Source organism: Equus asinus, chromosome 22 (genome assembly GCF_041296235.1).
Source record: "Equus asinus isolate D_3611 breed Donkey chromosome 22, EquAss-T2T_v2, whole genome shotgun sequence".
In the NCBI taxonomy this organism is placed as follows: domain Eukaryota; kingdom Metazoa; phylum Chordata; class Mammalia; order Perissodactyla; family Equidae; genus Equus; species Equus asinus.
This window is the reverse complement of record NC_091811.1, coordinates 37,221,298-37,233,934: the sequence shown is the minus strand read 5'-3', so window position 1 is coordinate 37,233,934 and position 12,637 is coordinate 37,221,298. Positions and strand designations below refer to the sequence as shown.

At 38.6% G+C, this 12,637-nt stretch overlaps 1 protein-coding gene across 1 annotated transcript; it reads left to right on the top strand.

Moving 5' to 3' along the window:
• Positions 1-5,538: 5,538 nt before the first annotated feature.
• On the top strand, positions 5,539-11,872 carry MANSC4 (MANSC domain containing 4). The gene is made up of 3 exons (XM_014846910.3): positions 5,539-5,900; positions 8,497-8,631; positions 11,084-11,872. Exons 1-3 carry the CDS (start codon positions 5,672-5,674, stop codon positions 11,740-11,742), a joined length of 1,023 nt encoding a protein of 340 aa, XP_014702396.1. The 5' UTR covers positions 5,539-5,671; the 3' UTR covers positions 11,743-11,872.
• The last annotated feature ends 765 nt before the right edge of the window (positions 11,873-12,637 follow it).

The window sequence follows — 12,637 nt, the reverse complement described above, 5'->3', positions numbered from 1 at the left end:
AATGTTATTTTTGGGCAGAAGGTTTGGCCGCTTTTGCTCACATGTGCCTATAGAGGTGGCCTTCTTTGCCCCCCTCTTCCCCTTCTCCTCCCCCCTTCACCTCCCACGCCCCCCGCCGTCTGAGGACTCCTTGAGGAAAAACCACTTCTTCCCCATCTTCTCTCACTGAACATTGAAGTAGAAGGCTCATCCCAAATAATACGAAGGACCGTGTGTTGCTCATGAGATATGAAATAATCCTAGAAAAGAGGGTGGGGCGGGTATTTTTAGGTTACCTTTGAGTGGAAGGAGGAATAGGATTGGGAGGGAGCAGAGGGTGTGTTCACTCTTATCTTACCAAAACCCTTGAAAACTTTCCCAGATCAAGATTCGAGAACCAACCATAGTAGACCTCAACTTGGGGAGAATATGTGTTTGGACTTTGTTTTTATTATTAAAGCTTCAGCTGTCTTTTTGAATGACAAATTGTTAATACCGTCTTCATAAATACATTTCCCCCAATTCAAACGGAAGGTACTTCCTACAAGGTTGAATAACATTTTATGTTAGGAAGAGGGAAAGGTTAAAAATCAGAGAAAGTCATTATCACTAAACCAGGAAATCCTTTCAAAACATTGTTCAGTCATATTTGTGCTTCTTTCTATGTAACTTAGCTGTTTCATAGTGAGGTGATGTCATTCATTATTTTCTTTATAATACACCATGAATAATGAACTAAAATTTTAAAGATATAGAAGAAATTCTAGTAGATTCTGGCCTCCCTGGCAAAAGTGAAGGAAATAAAGATAGATCTATGACTTGCCTCTTTCAGTTAGTCTCTTGGATTTTGAGAAAAGCTTCTGGCTTTTCAACTTGTTTCACCTGCCCTTTAAATCATTACTGATAAAACTCCATTCTCACATGGACCTCTCCCACTTCTGTTCTCAGTGGGGATGCAGTCAAGACATTCTAAGGTTCTTTTTTTTTTTTTAAAGATTTTATTTTATTTTTTTCCTTTTTCTCCCCAAAGCCCCCCAGTACAAGTTGTATATTCTTCGTTGTGGGTCCTTCTAGTTGTGGCATGTGGGATGCTGCCTCAGCGTGGTTTGATGAGCAGTGCCATGTCCGCACCCAGGATTCGAACCAATGAAACACTGGGCCGCCTGCAGCAGAGCACGTGAACTTAACCACTCAGCCACGGGGCCAGCCCCCCAGACATTCTAAGGCTCTTTGGGGTTGAGTGACCATGAACGTACAACCTCTTTGAGAAGCTAAAGTGCCAGGTTCACTATTAGGCATTTAGCTGGGGAAGTTGTGCTGGGAGGTGCCCCTGTATCAAAGAGACTTGGAGCTGGGATTCATTCATGTCTCCATCAGCAACAATGCCAGATTCAGTGGGTCAGCCAAGAAGAGCAGGCTCTTTAGTCTCTCCTCGGTCCCTTTAGAATCTTTCATCAATGGGTGCTTTTGTTTCCTATCCGTCATAGATATGCCTCAGACTGGTATTTTCTTGCCTTTTAAAAATAGATTTAAAAAATCACGTTTAAAGACTGATGTGCATTAGTAAGGCAATTCACACACAGTAATATTATCAGAGTAAGATCAGCGTGGACAGGGCATCTGGTGTGTTAGTCTGACAATACCAGGCATTGATCTTGTAAGCTTTTGGTTCCAACAGGATAATAACATCATTTAGGACTGGAAGCATCTTAAAAGATCAAATCATTTTAATAACTCACAGAATAAGCTTTCTGTTATGCTAGAAATGCAAAGTCAAAGCAATATAAACTCCTTTATTTACAAAAGACCTAAATAGTATTTCTAAGCATCATAAAAATATTGCTTGTATATAACTGGAGGCATACTTTTATAGCTCTGTTATTGACTAATCATTGAATAATAAAGACTGGCCTTTGTGGTAGTTATGATTCACTTCAAGCACTTTACATCATGATCTGTTTTACAAAAGATTAAATCAATAGTCAAATACAAAGGCTATTTCTTTAAGAATTTGTGAAAAATATACCTTTTGACCGAGAATGGAAAAAAAATCCAAGTACAAGATGTTTATCACAGTGTTGCCCTTAATAATAAAAAATTGAAAAACATAATGTATAATAATAATAGTAGCAAATATTTATTGAATGTTTATTATTTGCGAGACACTGTCGTAAGTGCTTTCCATGGACTACAACACTGTTGTTATGCTCTTTTACAGCAGAGGAAACTGAGGTGCAGGTAAATTTGCGTACCTACATAGAATGAAGTACCATAAAGCCACTACAACTTTTGATGTAGAGACAACTTTCTTTAGAGAGACTGAAAAATATAATTTTACACTGGATTTAAAAAAACAGGTTCTGGAACAATATGAATCCATTTATGTAAAATTGTCTACATGTATCTGTTTTTTAGAGATGTCTAGAAGGGTGTTAACCAAAACATGAAGATTGTAAGATCTTGAGTAGTTTTTATTTCTTTCTGTACTTTTCTATACGGCTTGGATTTTTTTAAGTGAATGTATATCGATTTAATAAAAGCAAAATATTTTAAGAAAAATTAATGACATGTTTATATTTCTCAGGCCTCGTTTTTAAAAACAATTTCCAGCAATTTTATCAATTGATGAAATGAAAATGTTAAGTATATAATACAATTGGCATCTTTAAAATAAGATGAAATATTGACTGTTTTTCAAATGCTTTTTGAATTTAGTAAACCTGTGCTGTTACTTCACTACCACTTAGAAAGGGTTTATTTTTTCAGTCCCTCCAATATTCCTACAACAACTTTACTTCTTTTTGTTTTTTAACAAGCAAAACCAAAATATCTTAAAATGACTCTATTTAATTCAGGTTGAGCACCTTCATGTAGAGAAAACTTCCATTTATTTCAGTTTTCTAGATCAATGTTTTCCAAACATCTTAGGAAATCACCTTGGGCACTTTCTTATAAAAGTAAGAATTCTGGTTTCCACACCAGAGCTACTGACTCAGGCTCTTGGGGAAGATAAGGGGTTTTTAAGGTTAGAATCTAATTTTTGAACCCCTCTCAAGAGGGTCCAACTGGAAATAAGTACAATATATCACCACATTGCAATAGTGTCATGGTTCTGGGTATTTGATAAAATTGGTGCAAAGGCCATAGAGCAATTTTTTTATTCAGAGTTGCAGTTGCTTTCTGATTTCTGCAATTTCATCTCACATGGACAAGTTTTGAGACTAGACGCTTCTGGGCCACGTATCTCAGGCTGCTGTGGATTCTGCCGTCTGCCCCTGCAGTCCAGTTTCTCTCTCTCATTTTCAAAATACTTGGCTCCAAGAAGTTACTCATTCCCAGACTCGATGTTTATGCAGTCACCAAAACATTTGCTTTAAAATTCTAAAGCATGCTTTTACCTTGGACCTTGTAGATTCTTGCAAATGCGACTTTGATCTTCACTTGAACATCATTTGAAGCAAAAGGATGAAACAGTTGTGGATTGTTCCATGAGCCCTGCAGGGAACATGAGAACTTCAAGGAATTATATATCACACAAAAGAAACTACGTTTAATGTGACTGAAAGACGTGGAGGTTAGAGGGTTAGAAAGTAGACTTTCCGGTTTATGTCCCCAGAGCATGAACTAATCGAAACAGCTATGGTATCTCATGGAAAAACAGAGAGGAACTTTGTCTTCCTCACCGGTCCCTTGCTTTGCCATTTGGAAACTTCTCTTTCCTCTCCCTTCAGAAGAGATGGAACAGTCAGATTGTCTGTACATAAGTAACTGAAACTTGCCTTCTATAAGAATTGCATGAGAATCAAATATTTATCATTTTTAGTGTATTTTATGTGGCTTATGCAAGGTTAGGAGTTAATCCACAAAACAATTTTTGCTTGGAAGAAAGTGAAATGTTTTGTTTTTAAAGTTATTCAGTGTTTTGAATATTTTTCTCTATTATCAATGATTACATTTATAATAATATAATAACATATATTATTAATATATGTTTCTAAAATCAAAAGATATGTGATAATTAGGCTATTATTAGGAAACAGGTGGAGAGATGAAAGTTCAAAGAATGTTAATGTTTTTGTGTCGTCATTGAATGAGTCATTGCGCAAAAAGGTTTGAAAGAAACACAGATCACAGGACAGTAAAAGTTTCATCTTTAAAAAAATAAAAAAAGGAGTAGTACAGTACTTTATGCCCAAAGCCAATTACCACTAATACTTTGTATAAAAATGGATACAAAAAAGCAACAGTTTCATGCTTGGAACTAATTTGTCATCTTGGATATCATGAGCTATGGAACACACAATCCTCACAAAAGTTAGAGGCCATTTTCACTGCCTTTAATATCTTTTCAAATGTTTTGGTGTTGCAATGGAAGTAATTTTATTAATATTTAGATATTTAAAGGCATCTCACCATTTTCCCAGTGCACCTTTCGTGGCAGCTACTTCTGCTTCAATCAGAGATACTGTGCCTTTATGTATGCCCTTCACAAAGAATTCTGTTTCTAACTCACAAACATGAATATCTGAAAACAGATTAGACAACCCTCAGTTTGAACTTCTTCACAATTTTCACTTTATACTTTTTATTCCTTTTTTTTTTTTTTTTAGGAGGATTAGCCCTAGCATCTGCTGCCAATCCTCCTCTTTTTGCTGCGGAAGACTGGCCCTGAGCTAACATCCGTGCCCATCTTCCTCTACTGTATATGTGGGATGCCTACTACAGCATGGCTTGCCAAGCGGTGCCATGTCCACACCCGGGATCTGAACCAGCAAACTCCAGCCCACCAAAGCAGAACGTACGCACTTAACCGCTTGCCACCAGACCAGCCCCGTATACTTTTTATTCTTGATTAAACAATATACGCCTTAATGGATATTGTATTCCATCTACATTATGAGGATGTTCTTTTGACTGAATCTTTAGTCTTCTTTTAAGAAACCTTATGGCTAGTCTTTGCAAAAATGCCTGGTCCTGAGACGTGACCAGGATCCATATTCGATGTTTTCAAAATCACTGCAAAATTTAAATTTTTATTTCATTTTCAATTTTCATTTACTTTCAAGACTTTTTAAGTAAAGACAAAAAATTTAAACCAGTGCACAAACTGGTTTTCTGGTGAACCTAAATACTAGAACTTAAATTCAAAGGAAAAAGAGATGATTGAAAAAAAAATCTGCAGTCACAGGTTCCTTAAAACCATACAGAACTGCCCTCACAAAACGCTGTCTTGTTTCAGGTGAAATGGATCCTTTCTTTATCTGACGTCAAGTGACTAGCTTATTGTTTTCCTCAGAAAGACTCTTGGCTAGGATTTCCACTTGTCTTTATATTTACTTAGTAAAAGGTGTCTGTGACTATTCACTTTCAGAGAAAGAAGAAAAGCAGAGGAGAGAATCCACGTCTTCAAGAGGCTAAGGGACAGAGCATTGAAATGGCCTGGAAAGTGTTCAGAATTAACAGCAGCAAGTCAAATGTTCACCTGGGCCTCAACTGAGAAGAAACAAAAGAAAAATCAATATGCAGTCAAAGAACGGCCTCATTTTTCTAGAAGGTGACCCTCCAGAAGAGTCCCAAGGAAGCTCTCTCTTAGCAACAGCCCTGAAGTTCCAGAAACTGTCCTAAACCCTGCTGGTCAGCTCTGGCTTCTGTCTGGGAATCAGACTTGTTGCCCAGTCTTCATCCCAGGGAAATGCATGCGGCAGTGGTGGCAGCAGACGTGCTACTGCTCCTAAGCATGGGGTGGACCTCAGACTGTCTCTGCTCACCCACCATTTTTTACAGAGACTGCTGGATCCGTCGCTTCCCAGGTCTTCTAATTGACCTTGAGGAGTCTCAGAAGCTGGGAGCTCAGTTCTTAAAGTATTATTCTGAAAGCACTGGCCAGAAATGCAGTAGAAGCTGCTGTCTTAGGAAGGATGGTAAGTATTAATGATATGCCTGAGCAAAAATCGGGGGAAACTTCCAAAATGAAGACCTAAGTAAGGAGTCCTAGGCAGAGGGTCCAGTGAACAGCTGAAGAGGACTAGGGAAGATGTCCTGAGATGAGGGAGATGGGGAGAGAGGGAGAGACATTGAGACTGACTTTGCGATTTGGTTCAGGGCAGGCTCGGTTTATAAATCTAGTAATGACCCAGAATGCTATGGAACCTACAGGTAACAGAGAATCCTCTTTTCTTCACTTAATTGCTAAATGAAAATATTTCCTCAAGGGTTAACTAACAATATTTCTATAGCCGAAAATATAGCATATTTGATTTCGAAGATATTTATAATAATTTCCTTTTCTAAGTTCTTTTGGTGATATTGGTATCGTTTCAAATTTCTGAAATGTGCTTGCTTGTGTTGACCAAATGTGAGATGTATTGAACAGGAATTTAGATTGTGATTCACGTTTTGAAAGAAATAGGGGGATATATGTCAAATGGCAAAAAGAAAAGAAAGGAAAGAAGGAAGGAGGGAAGGAAGGACAGAAAAAGAAAAATTTTCAGAATATCCTAATTCAGAATATCAGATTTTTTTGTCTGAAATCCAGAATCAGGGTAAATGTCATCCATATAATATGATCAAGCCCTGTAGTTAGGAAAACATTTCATTGTTGCAGAATTTCAAGTTACAGTTGTCTAAAGACTTTTCATTTATTTTTCATTTTCTCAAGATTTTAAAGCTACTTGGGAAGAAACAACAAAAGCAACACAACACTTTAAAATAATTCTCTTGGTTGTTCCACACTTCCCTTCCATGGTTTGATACCGACTTATTAATTGGCAATGCCTCCTATCCAATTATGCGCGTAAGATTTCTGGGATGCAAATTAGAGCTACTTGGAGAGTCTAAACTATCAAGAGACCACAGTGAGAAAAGCTGTCACAGGCTAAGTTAATCAGGCACAGAAGAGAGCAATTAATTTGTTAAAGAGAAATCTTAGACATGCTTCTAATTGCCATAAGCCTTCACCGCAGGGAGGTGGGGGAGGGCAGTACCTTTTCAGCATTTTCCCATAGCATCAATTTACCTGACTTCTCCACACCAGGGAAGCCGTGGCCTCTGGACTTCCAGGGGTATTATAAGCATCCAGTAGAACATCATGATTTTAGAGCCTTTGTGCCTTCCAAGTTGTGACTTTCTTCCTCCAGAAGAAAGGGCATAGACATACATCCCAGTTTTGGGATGGACGCCAGAAACTTAAAAAGCCACAATCCTGCAATAGCTAACCTGCTCAGAGCTGGGACTCTGAAATGTTTATGAGGAGGAATGTAAAACACCTTTAAAAAGGTGATTTCGAAGATATTTAAAAATTGTTCTCTACAGCATCAACTACTTTCTTACCCAAAATTTAGATGTCTAGATTTGAATATTTATTCCTTTCTCTTAAACTATACAGCACAGTTCTCGGGGAATGCATTTGTAATCTATAATGAATTAGCAATGTATTATTGACGTTTGTCATATTCTTTCTCCTACTGGCAACATAAAGAGTGCAGAGATATGGAGTGTCCTAGAAGTCATAGGGGAGACACAACTCTTTGCAGTTAACCTGACGCAGAAGCAGAACAGTTTCTGCCAACAGCAATTCCACGGCAGCTTTATGCACAGTCTGACCACTGGTAATCATACACTATCCGTCTGTAATCTTATTTTCTTAAAGAAGTTGATACCTTTTGGCCAATGGATATTTCCCAGCACATGGTTCCTACTACACTGCAGCAGGAGGAAAATATATGTTTCACTTCAGGGAGGAGAGACTGAAGATTTGCATTCAACAAATCTGACTTAAGGTTTTCCAGAAATAACATCTTATGTTTTAAGGAGCAAACGTATTTAGAAAAGGGGAGACAGCATGAGCAAGGGATGTACCCCTGCCCACTGGCATTCCCAATGCTAACATCCTTGTCTATCTCCTTTCCTCTTTGAGTGACACTGATGAGGCTTTTCACTGGATGTGGTTTTGCAATGTGAGGCTACTGCACACCTGCATTCAGGGTCAAGTTAACGTTTACCTGGCCTGCTGCCTTTCCACCATCTGAGCCTCTCCCAGTAATACAGTCACTACTAGTTTTGCCCTTTTCCCTTCTGTTGCTCCCTCTTCTCTTAGAGCATTTGTCCCTTTATTTTCCTATTTCTTTCTCCAGTGAACTCTAGTACCTTAGCATTCTGAGAGGGCATTACACCTAGAAATCTGATATACATAAATCCCCAGAGGTTTGTGTAGCCTATTGAATTGTTCATGAACACTAAATGCTGGGATTGGGAAATGATTCCAGGCAATCCTGTGTGGAAGGGAAGGTATGAAAGATTACTTAGAGGAAATCAGTAGATAGTTTCTTTTAAAAAGGCATTTTCCATATTCATAGAAATGGTTACCATAGTTCGTAATGTTCTGTAAAATGTCTGAACATAGCCCTGCAACGTACTGTTAATCCAGTGTTGCAGAAAGAAAGATGAGTTGCTCCGAGCTCATCAAGCTGGTAGAGATGAAGACCATCAGCAGATGTGCTTTGCCTGCTTCCCTTTCAGTTTCCTGTAACCTGGCTGTCTTCTACCATGATCCCATTCATGATAATGTCAACTGCCTCCACATTCACTGCCCAACACTGGAGAGCTGCATATTAGAGCCCGGATCCAGTGCCATTTTATACAACATAACAGACGGTAATGATTTCTGTACTTGTATGTATTTTGACAAACGGTAGCATTCTAGCAGAAGTATATAACCTGGAAACTGGCTGGCAATAGCCATGGATGAATCCCTAAATCATTATTTTCCAGTGAATTCTGGAAAAGTTTTGGGCATCCAGGGCAGAAAACTAAAAAGGAAATTCCCTTTAGCTTGGCATGTTCAGCAATGACAGTTCATTCCAGATGATAACAAATCACATGTGATTGAACAACAGCTTAAGCATTACATTTCGTTTATGTAAAGTGCCTTCAGCAAGAGCCAAAGTAGGCATTTCTACTGCAGTGGCTAAGGATGCCACCAGGAAATAAAGGAAATGCTAAATGGCGGTTTTGAGGTCTGTTGACACTGAGGACACAGATTCTACAAAGATGAATGTAAGGGACGGGGAAATGCACCACCATTTACTGACATTCATTAGCATATCCTTGGTCCCAACACAACCAGTATATTTCATTTTAGAAAATATATATTTAAGTGTCCTTTGCCCATGTATCTAATCTCAGGGTGCAGATTAGTAAACATGAAAGAATAGATTTTTATCATTAAAATACAAAGGAGATAAATTTCTTGATCAATTTGTACTTATTGAACACCTAAGGCTCCAGGCTGTGCTCAACATTGCAGAAGATGGCAGCATATCTCTGCCTTCAATTTCCTCATGATCTAGTTGATGTGACAAGTCTTAAAATTTGTGTAAGACATATAATTGCAAAAGTGTGTGATACTGCTTCAAGTACGAAGGCTCAAAAGAAGGGGAGACTAAGGAAAACAAGATTATTCAGAGGAGGCTTTGTGGAAGAGGCCAGGTAGAGGCAAGATAAGGAGTTCTGTATCACACCATGGGAAAGTAAGAAAACTGAGCTGGCTACAAGGGCACATTTGGGGTTACAAAAAAAAATATGGGTAGGACAGGCAACAAAAAGGCTTTGGAGAGAGTAGTTTTGGTTTGATTTTGTCAGAAATATAGAACCAACAAGGGTACTTAATGACAAAATGCCGATATTAAAGTGACGTATCTGATTATCTTAGTCTAGGAAAATTATATGCAGGATGCAGTTTAGAAAATCTAGTCAGGGAGGCATTATATCTGGACAAGTTGATTGTAGCTGCAACGAAGAGGAGGGATGATTCCCAGCATTTTAGGAAGGGACTGGATAGCACTTAGTTACTTTTTGGATGGAGGAAAAGAAGAGTAAAAAATCACTTTGCAGTACAGATTCCACCATAGGAGATGGAAAAATGGTGATGCCACTGAGTAAGACAAAGAGGCAGATGAAATGATTTTGGCTTTTGGAATGTTTAGTGATGACAGGTGATGTCTAGCTGGGGACCTTCAGTAGAACACAGGAGAAATGAGATCAGAGCTCAAGAAAGAGGAAAAAGTTGGCAATGTGGATTTCAGTGCCATCAGTATAGTGGTAACAGCTGATGAGGATAATCTCTTTGGATGGTGTGAGATGAAGAGAAAATACAGCAGAAGACCAAGGACTAAAGATGGTGGAAACTACACAACCAGTTTGAACCAGGAAGAGAACCAGCAAAAGAAAGAAAAGATGAGAGGCAGGCGACCTGGGGTAAATTGCCAAGGAAGTCTGGGTTCCAGGGAGTCATGGGAGAAGAATTTCACGGACAGGATGGCCAGCAGTATCAAGGACAAGAGACATGCCAAAGCAATGAGGCATAAGTGATCAGGAAATAAGGAAAGTACTGATTACCTCGGAAGCATAATTTTGACAGAATAGTGAGGATGGAAACGAGGAGAGAAGGCAAAAAACAAAGTCAGAAAGGAAATGAAAGAAATGGATATTGGTGTGTTTGGGGAGAGAGAGAGAGTGGGAGGGAGGGAGAGCAGGAGAGGGAGGGAGAGAGAGAGAGAGAAACAGTGTGATGCTATCAGGGACAACTGGAAAACTGTAGAGTTTTTTCTTCTCCTTTAAAGACAAAGCAATATTTGTGCATGTCTGAAGTCAGAGGGAAAGGAGTTAGTTTACAAGAGAGAAAATACTGAAGACAATGTCAGGACCCTCAGGCACTGCAAAGGGATGAGATTTAGAGCTTTGCTCATGATTTTGAATAGTTACACTTCTCAGGCCCTATTTTGTTGATTTTAAAATGCTGTATATCTCAACTAGTTACTGTTTCTGCAGCTCTTGCTATTGTTGCGCAAAAGCTCTGGCAGACACAAAGTATTCTCCATGATGTAGTCAAATTTGTTGACAAAAGAAAGTGTCTTAGAAAGCTAAGATAAATTCAAATGAGGCCAGTGCATTTCTAAGCCTTTCAGAAGAATGCAGTGGTAGAACTTGAAATTGGCTTAGTTCAATAACTCACAGCGGCCAAACCCAGGACTGCTACAAACTGTACTTTAAGGTCTTCTCTTTTAATTTAAAAATAAAATTTGAACAATGCTTTTTTATCTTTCAGGTATAGATCCAGATTTGCTGGTTTTTGAACAATCACTTCCCACATATCTACATACCCGTTCTTCATCTAATACCTGGGACAGACTAAGGATTTTAAAAGCTATGAATTTAGATAAACAACGAACCACCATGAGAAACCAAATGCTACCATCAATAGAGGCTCCATCATCAACCACACATCAAGATTTGGCTGCAAACACAAACAATATCAGGTATTCCAAGAAATTAACCACAGATGCTTGGGCAAGATTCATTTCCCTGAATGACTCCATTACCACAGAGGTCAATATGGTGCCATCCCGTACTGATTTCATCAACAACCCAGACAACAAGACTATTTCTCCTTTCTTTGTGCCCATAGACACAAAACTTTCTCATATGCCTACTCCATCCCAACTCAACGGTAGCAAACAACTACTGAACAAAACCAAGGGGTACAACAGCAGAAACCGTACATCTGGGAATGAGGATGAAACACCTGATGGGGCATCTGTGACTTCAAAGACATGGCTGGTTCCTGTGGTCCTCTGTACCTCTGTCATCTTTCTTTGCTGTTGTACAGTCATCCTGGCATCTGGATGCTTTCGCAAGCAGCAGGGCCAGTACAAACCAGGACAGAGAAGTCAGCATCCAGGCAAATTACAAAACGTGACATCCTGAAGGAGAACTCTTAATAGTAAAGGTTGTAGAGACTATAAGCTTTCAAGAGTCTCATTTTTAGTTTTCTATAAGACAAGGGAAGTTTGGTTAAAAAAATAATCGTACAGGATGCCGCTCCTACCAATCTCTAAAAAATGGCCAATGCTTGATACATATAACTGCTTTTTTGATTATATGTTTTTTTGGAATAGGGTACCCTCTGCCAAATTTCCAAAATTCTGACCCCTGCAGTTAATTAGCACTGAATGAGAGGCGTAGTTCTAAGTGCTGCACGTGTATTAACTCACTGAATTCTTACAACTCCGTGAGTTAGGTAAACTATTATCAACCATTACACTATTACTATCACGTTACAGATGAGCAAACTGAGGAGAAGAGAAGCTAAGAATCTTACCGAAAGTCCACAGCTACTAAGTAGTGGAGCCAGGACTTAACAGAAAATCTGCTTCAAAAGTCCTCACTCAAAATCACCATTATACTAAAAGCCTCCGTTTTCCCAATAGGCATGGAAGAAAGATACAGGGAGGAAAACATCATAATATATTTGTCTCCCATCAAGGTCAAATTATTGACACTTAATAAAATCTTTTAGTGATTTGAGCAAAAGAGCACTATAAATTATTACTGTTACTAATCCATAAGCAAATGTTTCCTGATTTTTTACACACTTTTCTATGTTTAATTGGTTAATCCTTCTCCAGCCTAATCCATCATCTTCATTTCCTAAAGCCGACATGCCTTTCAATAATTATGGCACTGACATCTTTGAGTTTTGTGTTGACTTCTGTTGAATAAAGCTTGGGAGTTCTAGTTTACATCTCTCACTTGTATATATTGTTTTCCCAGGTGCAAATATTAGCTCCAGGTATTTCAGCTCTTCCACTTCTTACACCAG

Bases quoted from the DNA above. Each gene is read 5' to 3' on its own strand.
- MANSC4 (XM_014846910.3), top strand. From the start codon at position 5,672: ATGCATGCGGCAGTGGTGGCAGCAGACGTGCTACTGCTCCTAAGCATG. The intron at 5,901-8,496 runs GTAAGTATTAAT...CTTCCCTTTCAG, and splicing joins CTGCTGTCTTAGGAAGGATG to TTTCCTGTAACCTGGCTGTC. The intron at 8,632-11,083 runs GTAATGATTTCT...TTTATCTTTCAG, and splicing joins TTTATACAACATAACAGACG to GTATAGATCCAGATTTGCTG.